Raw genomic sequence first — 15269 nt, forward strand, 5'->3', positions numbered from 1 at the left:
CCATGAACTGAGAAAAGTCAAGCGTGCAGCTGCCAAGATGCCACTTGCCACCAGTTTGGCCATATTTCAGAGCTGCAACATCACTGGAGTGCCCAAAAGCACAAGGTGTGCAATACTCAGAGACATGGCCAAGGTAAGAAAGGCTGAAAGACGACCACCACTGAACAAGACACACAAGCTGAAACGTCAAGACTGGGCCAAGAAATATCTCAAGACTGGTTTTTCTAAGGTTTTATGGACTGATGAAATGAGAGTGAGTCTTGATGGGCCAGATGGATGGGCCCGTGGCTGGATTGGTAAAGGGCAGAGAGCTCCAGTCCGACTCAGATGCCAGCAAGGTGGAGGTGGAGTACTGGTTTGGGCTGGTATCATCAAAGATGAGCTTGTGGGGCCTTTTCGGGTTGAGGATGGAGTCAAGCTCAACTCCCAGTCCTACTGCCAGTTTCTGGAAGACACCTTCTTCAAGCAGTGGTACAGGAAGAAGTCTGCATCCTTCAAGAAAAACATGATTTTCATGCAGGACAATGCTCCATCACACGCGTCCAAGTACTCCACAGCGTGGCTGGCAAGAAAGGGTATAAAAGAAGAAAAACTAATGACATGGCCACCTTGTTCACCTGATCTGAACCCCATTGAGAACCTGTGGTCCATCATCAAATGTGAGATTTACAAGGAGGGAAAACAGTACGCCTCTCTGAACAGTGTCTGGGAGGCTGTGGTTGCTGCTGCACGCAATGTTGATGGTGAACAGATCAAAACACTGACAGAATCCATGGATGGCAGGCTTTTGAGTGTCCTTGCAAAGAAAGGTGGCTATATTGGTCGCTGATTTGTTTTTGTTTTGTTTTTGAATGTCAGAAATGTATATTTGTGAATGTGGAGATGTTATATTGGTTTCACTGGTGAAAATCAATAATTGAAATGGGTATATATTTGTTTTTTGTTAAGTTGCCTAATAATTATGCACAGTAATAGTCACCTGCACACACAGATATCCCCCTAAAATAGATAAAACTAAAAACAAACTAAAAACTACTTCCAAAAACATTCAGCTTTGATATTAATGAGTTTTTTGGGTTCATTGAGAACATGGTTGTTGTTCAATAATAAAATTATTCCTCAAAAATACAAGTTGCCTAATAATTCTGCACTCCCTGTAGGTACTCCATGATTCTAATGTTAGAACCACATTTAGCAGCAGTAACTAATGTTTTTTATTCATCACCAGGAAAGAATACTGGCCAACTCTTCTTTACATAATTAGTTTGTACACATTCGTTTGTGCACAGCTCTTAGGATACCACCCCAATTGTCACAAACTCATATCACATCGACGCCTGGACTTTGACTAGACCATTGCAGCTCCAGATAGGAACTGGTACAAATTTAGCAATTCCGATTCCACCATCGATTAGATTCCTAATCGATTCTCATTGGCTCTGCTTGGGGAGTCACCACCATCGCTAAACAGCATACCAATGGCATTGCATTCATGCAAAAAAAGTAATGTATTGCACATACTACACAGAAGACTTTTCTTAACAGTAATGCATTATGTCACTTAATTACTCCTAGGAGAAAGTAATCAATTCTACTTGTTGCATTACTTTCACATATCTCCATAAAATAATCTGAAACACATTGTCTCATAATTACCATTTAAAAATATAAATCTGAGGCTACAATCCCACACACCAACACAAATCCCTAACTCGGACGTCGGCAACCTTTAACATCAAGAGTCATTTAAAGACAGACGGGCTGATGTAATTGTGAGAGAACAGACTAATAATTATTGTATTCACAGAATTAAATAGGGCTACGGTTAACCCTAATTCTAACCAGTAACTCAGGAGCCACATGCAGCTATTTAGCAGCTGAAGAGCCAAATGCTCTGCGCTATGCTAATGAGGACACACATATGATTTTTCTCTTAGTATTTAGGTATGAACATAAAGCACAGCACACAGCACAGATATAAAAAACCAGCACAAAGAGACTTTAAAGCTATCCCCACAGTGATTCTACTTTAGAAACATGGACAGGCAGAAATGCAGATTGCGGCCTAACTGCTCAGTCATTTGTTATTGGTTGAAGTTCAGGATCTGCCTACTGGGTTGTAGTCAGCATTCACTTAGCTAACATCACTCTGGCTTCTTGGCTAGCGCTAGCATGCTATCTGTGCAGGGGCTTGCAAAGAGCCAAAGTTGTGTTAGCAGTATAATGCAGTTGTTTCTGTCCTGGATGGAGTTTGTACTCTACCATCACACTATAAAAATGTCCATAGCCAAGCTGCAGACTGCACCACTATTTACCTCCTCCGGCACATGAACAGAAATCAGCTGATTATACTGCTAGTGGAAGTGGTACTGATAAGCAGAATCATTAAGCTAGCAGACTAACAGTTCAAGGAATTGAACTACTGGGATTCAGGTCTCTAATTGCAGCACCTTCATTCTTTTCTTCTCAGTCATTCTGCTGTAGATTTGCTCCTGTGATCTAGTGACCCATCTACGCTTAGGATTGGGTTGTGTTATAGCCACGTGCTAAAAAAAAAAAGGCTGATTTTCAAAAAAACCAAAAGATATTACACTTCAAAGGCAAATATATTTTGAGGTTACATTTTTTCTGTTCAAATATTTTCATTTCGTGGGTCATAAATAGAGAAAATATACTTTAAAAGGGGTGAATATTAAACCCCGAACACAAAATGTCTTGCCAATGACCTAGTGGATATTAGGAGCTTAATTTTCTCCATGAGTACCAGTCATGATGTTGACAAGCAAGCCAGACATTGGTTTTTCCACCTCCTGCAGTATGTGCACATCACGCCTCTCCTTTTTGCATCCCACTTGGGAGTTAAGTCTCAAAACCCTCTAAAGTAGACCAATTAACTGAGACACTTATGCATTAAACAGCGATTTGCCTGTCACTTTTATGACTCCATTCAATTAATTATCACAGCATCCCTTTAAAGAATAATTAGTTCATCTCAAATAAGACCTCTGCTAGAAATACCAACAGCCTTTTGGGGCATCAGAATTCGAGAATAATCTGTTGAATAGCTGAAAATATATAGAAAAGGGAGAGGGGGGAGTTCCCAAACATTTGTATTTACAGTCATATCGGGGGAAAAAACAAAACAAAACTGGCACACGTGATATGCACATTGGGTTGATAAATGTAATAAAAGCAATTTACTTATTGATTGAGCTCAGTCAACAGAGACTTTAATAATACAATTTGAGTAACTGTAATGATGAGGGGTGACAGTGGCCCATAAGGTTTTGTGCCACTTAGAATGTTCTAGCATTGATTTTCTCTTTTTCAATATAAGTGAAATGCCTATGAGCTTTTTGAATGATTTTGTTCAGTGGATTGTGCTGGGTGATGTTCCACACAGCAATACTGAGTGATAGCAGGTCCTTGCTGGTCACTGGTATCAGTTGTTTTATGTTTGTTGACTTCCTGTCCAACTTAAATACTTGAGTTATTAAGCGTACTCAAACTTCTACAAAGTGCAACTGACTTTGAATGCCTTGCTTTTTCAGTTTAAAAAAAAAACTGGTTGTACCTCCACTTCTTCGTATTATAAGTAGTAACATCAACAGACCCCAACGTTAACACCATCTACATTTACTTCCATAGTGTTGTCTTTTTTCTGTCATATTACGATGCATGTTGGTTTTGTTTTATACCTCTGTTAACACAAAAATCAATTCACATTGTCTCCAAAAACACACAAGACTGAAGTTTATGCAACTTAGAGGACAATAGTAATGTTAATGGTAATGATTTAATCATTTTCAAGACTTGTGACATTGGATTTAAGACCTTGGATGACACTGAAAGACTGAAAAGATTATTGCATTTTAGACAGAAACCTATGTGAATAGCAGCAATAATGATGGAGTGGAGCATTTCACTGAGATGTGCCATAACCCCGCTTCCTTACACCATGGGTAACAAAAGCAATGAAGGCCATTATAAGGAAATGAAGCAGCCAAAGCACCTCATTCAGAACAATACTGCCTGAACAACCCTTTCAATCATAAAGCACCCATTGGAGGCATCATCTCTAATGCAGCCATTACCTGTTCCTCTAAATCTATTAACTCAATTATTCTGTTTCACTGAGTTCATCGTGTTACTTCTATATGTGAGATATAAAAATGGGAAAGACTTTGGAAGAGTTTCATTTCGGGCTGAAAGGTCTCCCATTTGCTGACGTGGTATTTTGTTACAAAGTGACTGAGTACACCCAGTTAAAGATAGTGATGGTGTTGTGTTTTAGTTGTGTTCGCTAAAGATGCCAGTTGCATTCAGTAACAGCATGCTAAGTGGCTAAAATGAAACCAGTCACTTCAAAATCGTGAGCTCCACTCTTCTTTTATTCTACTGTTTTAATTGTTTTGCGCCTGTGTTCAGATGCAATGAGGCGTTTTGTCATGCAGGAAATCTTCTGAGGAAAGTGCTACAGTGTTTCATTATAGTCTTTTACTCACACTGCTTTCTGCTTTGACGTTAATTGATTTTTGTCAGCTGCCTTTTGTGATGAAAGCTGGTTGTTTGCAATGTTAAATGGTTCTGACCGCTTTGCTCCTCTAGACATCTTGGTTTCCATTCTTGATTTGAGAAATTAATTTGTCTTTCCAAGCATCTTTCAATATATCACCCTGTCATGCTTGCATCAGCCCCCCCACACCACCCTGGTAGTATTTTATGTCTCAATACCTCCCTTTCCTTGCCTTCCTCCTCTTGTTTCTTGTCTCAACCACCAAGTCTGCTTTTCTTCTTTTTTTTTCTTTTTTAGTACCCTGTGGTTTCGCTCCATGCTGCGGAAATGACAAACTGTCAGTTCCACTGGGGGAGAAGGGGGTGAAAAAAAAGAGTCTGCGGCTGGTTTCTGGACCCAGCTGGACCTTCACGTCACCCTCTACACCAGATGGGCCTGGCAGATTGCACTGGGCTCACTCCAACCACCAGCTCATTTGTACTGATTGTCTGAATTTCTTTGCTCTCTGTTCATGGACACAATAAAAAGTGAGAGTGGGGCCAGAATTAAATAAGACAAACATCAATAGTTGTCTAGAGGGCATAGTAGTACTCTGAGACATGCTTCATTCCCCTCCAACAACTACTGAGCTGTCTTGGGCAAGTCATTGGTCACATTTAAAAACTAAAAAACTTTAAACTGTCTCCCAAAAAAATGTACAAAACTTTTCGCTGCTTCTTCTAAAGGTCCTCACAAACACTGAGTCCAAATAGCATTTAGGTAAAGTCATTAGCAAAGGGGCAACTTCTCCCAACTGTGAGTTATTGCTTAAATTAAACCAAAAATGAGTTAACGCAAATTAATCCGCATTGAAATTAAAACTTTTAATGCAGTTAACGCAGTTAGCGCATGCAGTTAAAATCAAGTAATCAGGATCAAGTAATTGCGATTAATCGCGATTAATTACAGACAACTGTGAATTTAATTAGTTTTGTTTTGTTTTTCATTTATTGACAGCACTATTAAATACAAATATAAAGTGCAACTGCCTGCTTTGTAAGACTGGTTTCCATCTTTGCAGTCAAGTTTTCGTTGTTATCTTATTATACCAAGTGTGCCTTGTAAAGTATCACAAGGTTGGTTATGTGTCAGTCACCAACAAATACAAGCAGGAGGGGAGATGAGTTATGACTCATTGTGTGTTGTGTAGCGACACAACCAGCAGTGTGAAGTCTGTTGTCTGATCTGGCAAGCCGTGACATTTTCATGTAGACACTTTTCAGCATACTACCTTATGTGCACAATACAGCAGATGGCGGTGGAGCAGATCAGTGACAGAGAGCACGGGCTATAGTGAAGAGCTCCAAAGACATCGAATCAGTAACCAGTAATGAGCTTGACAGAGAGCATATGCACTCAGCTAATCATCCATGTAGAGATAAAAGAAAATAATAAAGAAGTATAAGCAGTGAAACTTTATCTTCCTTGACAGAACTGTGAGACTTTAACTGTAATTAAAATTGCAGATTTTAAACTACTGACTTAAATCTGTTTACTATTTCCACACTTTGGACTTCCTCACTTTTACCTGGTGGTGCTCAGAAATGGAAACGAGACCCCTGACTGTGGGATCTCTACATTTCAAAGTCTGAGTCACGAAAAACTGTCCATTAGTTCACAGTAGTAGACAGCTTTCGTGACGGCTGCATTTGGGCTGGATTCCCTCCCCTGGTCCTGTCTGTCAGAGCGAATGAGCTTTATTTAAAAGTCAGCAACAGACGGACAACTCAGAGGAGCTGGTTTGAGGTTCCCTTGGTGCCTTGTTAAAGATCAGTGAGGCTAAACTGTTGCACTGACAGATCAGAATGATGCTGGGCAACTGGCCATCATACACACACACACACACGTACTTATGTATAACACATGCAAACCTCATCAAAGCCAAGCGCACACCCATACATAACGGACACAATCGGGTACACGTTTTCAGCCACGTCCCATCATTTTGCTATTTTATATGCTGCTGAGCAGATTTCGCGTTTCAGTTAATGCCAGCAAGTGTGTGTGTGTGTGTGTGTGTGTGTTCGACTACACCTGCTCATTCAGGTTGGCCTGAGGCAAACTGTTATCAGTACTCAGCGGGGCTGTTCGAGATATAACTACTACACACACATACACCCTCACAAGCACATGTGGGAATAGCTCAGAGCTCCCCAATACCCCCCCCCTCCGATTCCCCACTGTGTGAGAGGCAGGCTCATTTTCCCACCCAGTGGTTAGCCTCTCGCTTAAAAGAACCTGCACACAGCATTGAGCCTCTGGCAAATGCGTGTGCCCACACACACACACATGCACAAACTAAGAGTATTGTGATTCCATCACTTACCAATACTCAGCCAATACTTACAGAACCAAGACTCAGTGGCAAAGTGTATTAATTGTGTTAAAATGGCTTGCTTTTTGTACCAAGAAGTAAGGAAGTTCATGTCCCGGCAACGTGAGAAATACAGGTGGAAATGCACACACATACGCACACACGCACACACACACACACACACACACACACACACACACACACACACACACACACACACACACACGCATGCACACCTACACTCACCACAGTCTATCAAGGCAACATGCATGTTTTTGCAATCTCAACAGGTATGAGGGAACAACAGGGAGCAGCGTGCCTGCTGGTGCCAGTAACACATTTGAAGAAAACAAAGGCAATGAAATGTCTGTCAGAACAGTCTGGCTGTGTCAGGAGAAAATAGAGAGTGGAGAGAAGGCATGTCAGTCACAACCAAAGAGGTTCTCACAAACACAAATTGAGGAATCCTACCGTGAGCATCACGATAGTAAGCGTGAGTGACACTCCGAAAACGCTCCTGACCAGCAGTGTCCCATATCTGAGAGAGAAGGGAGGAAGGAAGAGCAGGATGAACAGAACATCGGTTGGCATAGTGAACAACTAAATAGATAGATTAATAGCTTAGCAGTTTAGCAACTAAATTTAAAACAGCATCTTTATGTTAAGACAAATTCTGCATTGAGTCTGGAGGTTGGAATTTGTAGAACACAAAGCCAAAAGGCTAACTAAGCGATTACAAGCATGTGTGTATATATATATATATATATATATATATATATATATATATATATATGTGTGTACAGGGAGTGCAGAATTATTAGGCAAATGAGTATTTTGTCCACATCATCCTCTTCATGCATGTTGTTTTACTCCAAGCTGTATAGGCTCGAAAGCCTACTACCAATTAAGCATATTAGGGGATGTGCATCTCTGTAATGAGAAGGGGTGTGGTCTAATGACATCAACACCCCATATCAGGTGTGCATAATTATTAGGCAACGTCCTTTCCTTTGGCAAAATGGGTCAAGAGAAGGACTTGACAGGCACAGAAAAGTCAAAAATAGTGAGATATCTTGCAGAGGGATGCAGCAGTCTCAAAATTGCAAAGCTTCTGAAGCGTGATCATCGAACAATCAAGCGTTTCATTCAAAATAGTCAACAGGGTCGCAAGAAGCGTGTGGAAAAACCAAGGCGCAAAATAACTGCCCATGAACTGAGAAAAGTCAAGCGTGCAGCTGCCAAGATGCCACTTGCCACCAGTTTGGCCATATTTCAGAGCTGCAACATCACTGGAGTGCCCAATACTCAGAGACATGGCCAAGGTAAGAAAGGCTGAAAGACGACCACCACTGAACAAGACACACAAGCTGAAACATCAAGACTGGGCCAAGAAATATCTCAAGACTGGTTTTTCTAAGGTTTTATGGACTGATGAAATGAGAGTGAGTCTTGATGGGCCAGATGGATGGGCCCGTGGCTGGATTGGTAAAGGGCAGAGAGCTCCAGTCCGACTCAGACGCCAGCAAGGTGGAGGTGGAGTTTGGGCTGGTATCATCAAAGATGAGCTTGTGGGGCCTTTTCGGGTTGAGGATGGAGTCAAGCTCAACTCCCAGTCCTACTGCCAGTTTCTGGAAGACACCTTCTTCAAGCAGTGGTACAGGAAGAAGTCTGCATCCTTCAAGAAAAACATGATTTTCATGCAGGACAATGCTCCATCACACGTGTCCAAGTACTCCACAGCGTGGCTGGCAAGAAAGGGTATAAAAGAAGAAAAACTAATGACATGGCCACCTTGTTCACCTGATCTGGACCCCATTGAGAACCTGTGGTCCATCATCAAATGTGAGATTTACAAGGAGGGAAAACAGTACACCTCTCTGAACAGTGTCTGGGAGGCTGTGGTTGCTGCTGCACGCAATGTTGATGGTGAGCAGATCAAAACACTGACAGAATCCATGGATGGCAGGCTTTTGAGTGTCCTTGCAAAGAAAGGTGGCTATATTGGTCACTGATTTGTTTTTGTTTTGTTTTTGAATGTCAGAAATGTATATTTGTGAATGTGGAGATGTTATATTGGTGTCACTGGTAAAAATCAATAATTGAAATGGGTATATATTTGTTTTTTGTTAAGTTGCCTAATAATTATGCACAGTAATAGTCACCTGCACACACAGATATCCCCCTAAAATAGATAAAACTAAAAACAAACTAAAAACTACTTCCAAAAACATTCAGCTTTGATATTAATGAGTTTTTTGGGTTCATTGAGAACATGGTTGTTGTTCAATAATAACATTATTCCTCAAAAATACAACTTGCCTAATAATTCTGCACTCCCTGTATATATAGGGTAGGGAGCGGTTTGACCGGTAAATTGAGAGCTTCGCTTTTACACTCAGCTCCCTCTTCACCACGACGGACCGGTGCAGTGTCCGCCTCACTGCGGCCGCAGCACCAATCCGTCTGTCGATCTCAGGCTCCCTTCTCCCATCACTCGCAAACAGGACCCCGAGATACTTGAACTCCTCCACTTGGGGCAGGAACTCATCCCCGACCCGGAGTGGGCACTCCACCCTTTTCCGGCTGAGAACCATGGCCTCAGATTTGGAGGTGCTGATCCTCATTCCCGCTGCTTCACACTCGGCCGCGAACTGTTCCAGTGCGAGCTGGAGGCCTTCACCCGATGAAGCCAACAGAACCACATCATCCGTGAAAAGCAGAGATGAGATTCTGAGGCTACCGAAGTGAAAGCCCTCCACCACTTGGCTGCGCCTAGAAATCCTGTCCATTAAAATTATGAACAGAATCGGTGACAAAGGGCGGAGCCCATCACCCACCAGGAACGAGTCCGACTTATTGCTGGCAATGCGAACCAAGCGCTTGCAATGGTTGTATAGGGATAGTTTCCCAGGGAGGCTGAGAAGTGTGATCCCCCTGTAGTTGGAACACACCCTCCGGTCCCCCTTCTTAAAGATGGGGACCACCACCCCGGTCTGCCAGTCCGGGGATACTGCCCCTGATCTCCACGCAACATTGTAGAGGCGTGTCAACCAGGACAGCCCTACAACGTCCAGAGCCTTCAGGAACTCGGGGCGGACCTCATCCACACCAGGGGCTCTGCCACCAAGGAGTTGTTTAACTGCCTGTGGCGGAGGTGTGGTCCCGGGCGCCGCTGCAGGGGAGGAGTGGTGCAGTGAGCTCAACGGGGCGGTGCTGGAGACGCAGGTGAGAACAGCTGATGGCGTTTGGACTAATGATGGTTTCCTTCCCCTTTTATAGTGAGACGGGAGAGGAGCGGAGGAGAGGCTAGAAATCAGCTGAGACCGGAGCTGTCAGACTGTGGACTATCATGATAAATGAAAACTAGAAATAAACGTGGCATCTGGCGACAAACAACTGTGCGTGTGTGAAGTGCATTTCACACTGCCTCAGTGACCAGAGGTCGGGTCATCACCCTCATCCCCAGACTCTGCGTCCTCCTCAGAAGACGTGTCAGTGGGATTAAGGAGGTCCTCGAAGTATTCCTTCCACCGCCTGACAATTTTCTCAGTCGAATTCAGCAGCGCTCCGCCAGCACTATACACAGTGCAGGTAGAGCACCGCTTTCCCCTCCTGAGACGCCTGACGGTTTGCCAGAATCTCTTCGGGGCAGTCCGAAAGTCTTTTTCCATGGCCTCTCCGAACTACTCCCACACCCGAGTTTTTGCTTCAGCCACTGCCCGAGCCACATTCCGCTTGGCCTGTCGGTACCTATCAGCTGCCTCCGAAGTCCCACAGGCTAACCAAGCCCGATAGGACTCCCTCTTCAGCCTGGTGGCTCCCTTCACCTCTGATGTCCACCATTTGGTTCGGGGATTACCACCACGACAGTCACCAACCGGCTTGCGGCTGCAGCTCAATGCAGCAGCTTCGGCAATGGAGATGCTGAACATGGTCCATTCAGACTCAATGTCCCCAGTCTCCCTTGGAATGCTGTTGAAACTCTGCCGGAGGTGTGTGTTGAAGATCTCACGGACTAGGGCCTCCGCTAGGCATTCCCAGCACACCCTCACTATGCATTTAGGTGCACCAGGTCTGTCCAGCGTCCTCCCCCGCCACCTGATCCAACTCACTACCAGGTGGTGATCAGGTGACAGCTCAGCCCCTCTCTTTACCCGAGTGTCCAGAACATATGGTCGCAGGTCTGGTGATATGATTACAAAATCGATCATCGACCTGCGGCCTAGAGCATCCTCGTGCCACGTGCACTTATGGACACTCTTATGTTCGAACAAGGTGTTCGTTATGGCCAAATTGTGATTTGCACAGAAGTCCAATAACAAAGCACCGCTCAGGTTCAGATCAGGGGGGCCGTTCCTCCCAATCACGCCCCTCCAGGTCTCGCTGTCGTAAAACAATAAAAAACAGACTAGGAAAAAATGGCATCTGTGGAAGAGAAGGACACAATTACGAATGACCAAAAAGAACAAATTCTCTTCTCGCATTTGACAAAAAAACTCTTCATGATTCCCAAGATGTGAAAATATTCTGTGAACTGATGAGACAAAAGTTTTGGAAAGTTTGCAGAATATCTTCCATGAGAATGTCTGGCCATTCATTTGTGTCCTTAAGCTCAAACACATTTGGGTTATGCAGCAGAACAATTACCCAAAACACACCAGCAAGTCTAAATGGCTCAGACAAATAAAATGAAGGTTTTAGAGTAGCCTAATCAAAGTTTCACAGGAAATCCAGTCCTTTCTAAGCTCCAGCCTTTTGTTAATGTATTAAATTTATTTTGCACTAGAAAAATTCTACACACACCTCATAATGACGAAGTGAAAAACGTTTGGTTGAACTTCTTGCATATTTAATTTTTGAGTTGAAGAGACATCCGACACACGATCAGTGGAAACAGGATCTTATATACACATTACATTTTTAGTTTTTATTTTTAATACATTTGTAAGAATTTAAAATGAATGTAATCTATTTTGGACTAAGGCTGTAACAAAACAGAATGTGGAACAAGTAAAGATGCAGATGCCCTGTATATTCAGGTTTCTACTGAACGTAACATAGTCACAGTCCACTGACTCAAGTTTTATAGAGGATGCTGTTTATCAAATTTAACTCCTCTGAACATTACCATTCTTGCCTTGTACTGAAGAAATCATTAACGGCCTTCACTCTTTAATGTTATCCCATATTTCTCCTTTTCTGGTACCTGCTGTTGTAACTTGTGTTATCACTCACCAAAACAGCTTGGACTTTCTTGAATGAATCTCCAGCATGTGATTAATTGGTTTTGCTCTCACCTTTATACTTCTTTAATTTTCCTCTCCCTTCATTTTAATCTTTTCAATTCCATTTACTTCATTCAGTCAATTTTAACTAATGAGAAAAACCAACTAATATAGATCAAACATTTTAGATATGTCTCTACAGGTGATCCAGTCATCATCGGAGACATGTCAAATCAAGAACATGAGCCAAAGTAGAACCGAATATGCTAAAATGACTCCTATGATAAAACATCCTAGTGCAGATAAGGATGTTTTATCATAGGTGAGTGCGTTATAATGAAAGTAGTCTACAGCGAGTCAGAAGTGGATGTTTTACTGCTTTCTGCTATACACGTGTAAGGATAATTGAGTTCTTGTACCTACAAGACCCAATGTTAATATTAAATGAGCTTGAAAGTTGTACAGTTATTGCTTATCAGCACAGACTGACTCAGACTAATTGCAACATGCTGGCAATCTGTCTGCATTTATAAATCAAACATTAGTTGCAAATCTTTGTAAGTCTGTCTGAGAGCGATTGCAGTCAGTCCCAGTTAGGCAACCTGTGCAATCATCTTACAATCAAAAACACTTTTCCCGAGGTTTGTGGTCTTACACATTAAACCTGTGGGCGACCAGTTGGTGCAACTACCAAGCTACCAATGCAAAAACATTCAGAGCAGTTAATGGATAACCAGCAACTTTTCTTAGTTTCATGGAGGCTATCATCCTGTTTTTACCCGTGTGTGACTCAACCATAAAACAATATTACAGGATTTTTGAAAAGTTTTAAAGATTTGACTGAATGACTTGATTTTTTTTTACTGCCATAAACATTTTGGTAATAGTGCAGCTTAAACTCAGCAGTCACATTTCCACTTATGCTATAATGTAATTAGTCTAAAGATACGTAAAGTTTCATTAAACTAATTCATGAAGTATCACCTGAAATATGCCATCTGACAGACAGACAGATGGATGGACGTGGATGGATTAAAGATGAGAAAGATAAAGAGAGAGAGCGTTAGCATTGTGTAATTGAGGTGCAAAAAACCATCAGACAGTAGCTAATGCGGTTTTGGAACGGCCAAGAGTCATTGGTCTCTCTGCCTGTCTGTGTCTTTTGTTGATAACTTCCAGGCTTGATAATCTGATGGAAAGTCTGCAATTCCCTCTTGTGTCTTCAGTCAGGCAGAACGGCAGGCTAATTGACTGATAGAGATTAACTAAGGCCCCATTAAGTCATCATTTGCACTTTTTGCCCCTCCCACAGCAGGAAATGAAGATGTATGGGAGACGTATTTTACACCATGGATAATAGTTGCTGGAGATTTATTATTAAAAAAATGACCCACACGTACGTTTGGACAGGAATGGGGGAAGAAAAAGAAGATTTTATCGTTTTAAAGACAGATATTGTGGATTAGGATTCTTACCTGCAGTTTGACCTTCACAGCATCAATGGTCATAACTTTATTCTGAAAGACAAAAGAGAAAAATGATAAATGCTAAAACACAGCTGTAGACAGAAAGCCAGAAAGCCAGGTAACAAGAGAAAGGGGAAAAAAGTCAAACAGTGATAAGAACTTTTGCTACAAGCGCATAGAAAAAGAATACAGAGGCATCAGAGTGAGACTAAATGATGCTTTCAGGTACTGCTGAAGGAATTTGTTTGATTCCCAGAAGAAGAGCTTAGAAAGTAAGACAAGCTATGCATGCAGAGGCTGATGTATTACAGTCGGCTTATTGTGACCACAGTTGTTGTAATAAGGGCTTGGCCTCTGCCGTAAGGCTCTCTTTTATCACTGTGATATTGCCAGCACACTGTACTATCTATAGCTCTATGCATGTACACCTTTTGTTATGATGAAGCCTTTTGTTTCAGGGAGTTGCATCATTTACCTGCATGACGACTGTCAAAGCACATACGCAAACACACATTCGAAGGCGTCTCAGTACTTCTGCCATGTCACGTTATGCGGAAAGTGTTAATGGTCAGTGATGACAGCCACTCCTGCATTATGTTCTGCAGTTCTTTTAGTGTAAACAGGGAACTTTTCCATCAATGCAGGGAGTGTGATAATACTGGCAATGCACACACCTCTTTGGTTGGGACACAACAGGAATCTCAGCAACCGTTTCCACTCTTTCAAGCAGATACAGGTAAAAAAAAAAAAAATACATCAGGGAAGCCAATTTCCACTTGGTTCAAACCCCTTAAAAACCTGTTTTGCTCTGCATTTTTATAATGTCTTGCCACCCCAGTGCAAATATGATCTTTGACACATCACCGTCCACTTTGTACTTGATGGGATGTCGCTGCAACACATGAGCTTTGATGTTGTTCTCCTTCGCTCTAGTCTTGGCAGTTGCTTGCCCTACACCCAAACGCTGAGGGTACAGGGACTCCATAAACTATTCCTTTGTTGATGAGCCCAAATAATTTGGTATTCTGTGGCATGCTTTGTGCTCTCTGTGGGGTGAAACCACCAAGAGTTCTGCAGCTGGATAAGCAGTATCAGTTGCTTTGTAGCAAAAACAAAAATCCAACAAAAACAAGTGCTTTCTGAAAGGAAAGATGATGGGTATAAAAACTTTGAGTTCTTTCTAGTTCGTAGAGTTGTCACAAGGGAAATAAACTCAGGAGCAAAAATGGGCTGAATTAATGATGTTTATTGGCTTGCTCAAGGTCAATATTGGAAACCAGACATGCCTGTAGAAACATATCCTGCCTACTAAAGTTCGTCTTTAAATAACACTACTAATATGTACCAGGAAATAAGTGGCAGTTTTGCTCAAATGAAAATATGACGAAGATGCTTCAGATACTCCAGATTTCTAAATACATCCAATCTAAAACCTTGCTGGAGATGTGAATAAAACCAAAGCCTCCGGTCTAATTTTATGTTCCATAGGTCTGGCACTTATGGACTGATGTAAGACAATCAATATGTCTGAACAAGAAGTTTCAAATCTTTGCAAACGACCTATTTTTGGCTCAATGCCGAACTCTGGGATTCTAACTGTCTTCTTGAGAAAATAATTATTTTGGCTCTTGCGACGGCTTAATCTACACTGCTGAAACACTGGAAGAAGCAACGTCTGGACCTTTAAAAACAATCTACAAAACAGTGCA

At 42.1% G+C, this 15269-nt stretch overlaps 1 protein-coding gene across 2 annotated transcripts in view; it reads right to left on the reverse strand.

The window, feature by feature from the left end:
• rab26 (RAB26, member RAS oncogene family) overlaps positions 1–15269 on the reverse strand; it is a 111936-nt gene that overhangs the window by 49289 nt on the left and 47378 nt on the right. For both annotated transcript variants that reach the window (XM_026177314.1, XM_026177315.1), the window contains exons 3-4: positions 13570–13611; positions 7341–7407 (exon numbers count right to left, since the gene is read on the reverse strand). In XM_026177314.1, the coding sequence (XP_026033099.1) occupies positions 7341–7407; positions 13570–13611 (109 nt within the window). The remainder of the gene's footprint in view (positions 1–7340; positions 7408–13569; positions 13612–15269) is intronic.

The sequence above is a fragment of the Astatotilapia calliptera genome, chromosome 8, assembly GCF_900246225.1.
Source record: "Astatotilapia calliptera chromosome 8, fAstCal1.2, whole genome shotgun sequence".
NCBI classification, from domain to species: domain Eukaryota; kingdom Metazoa; phylum Chordata; class Actinopteri; order Cichliformes; family Cichlidae; genus Astatotilapia; species Astatotilapia calliptera.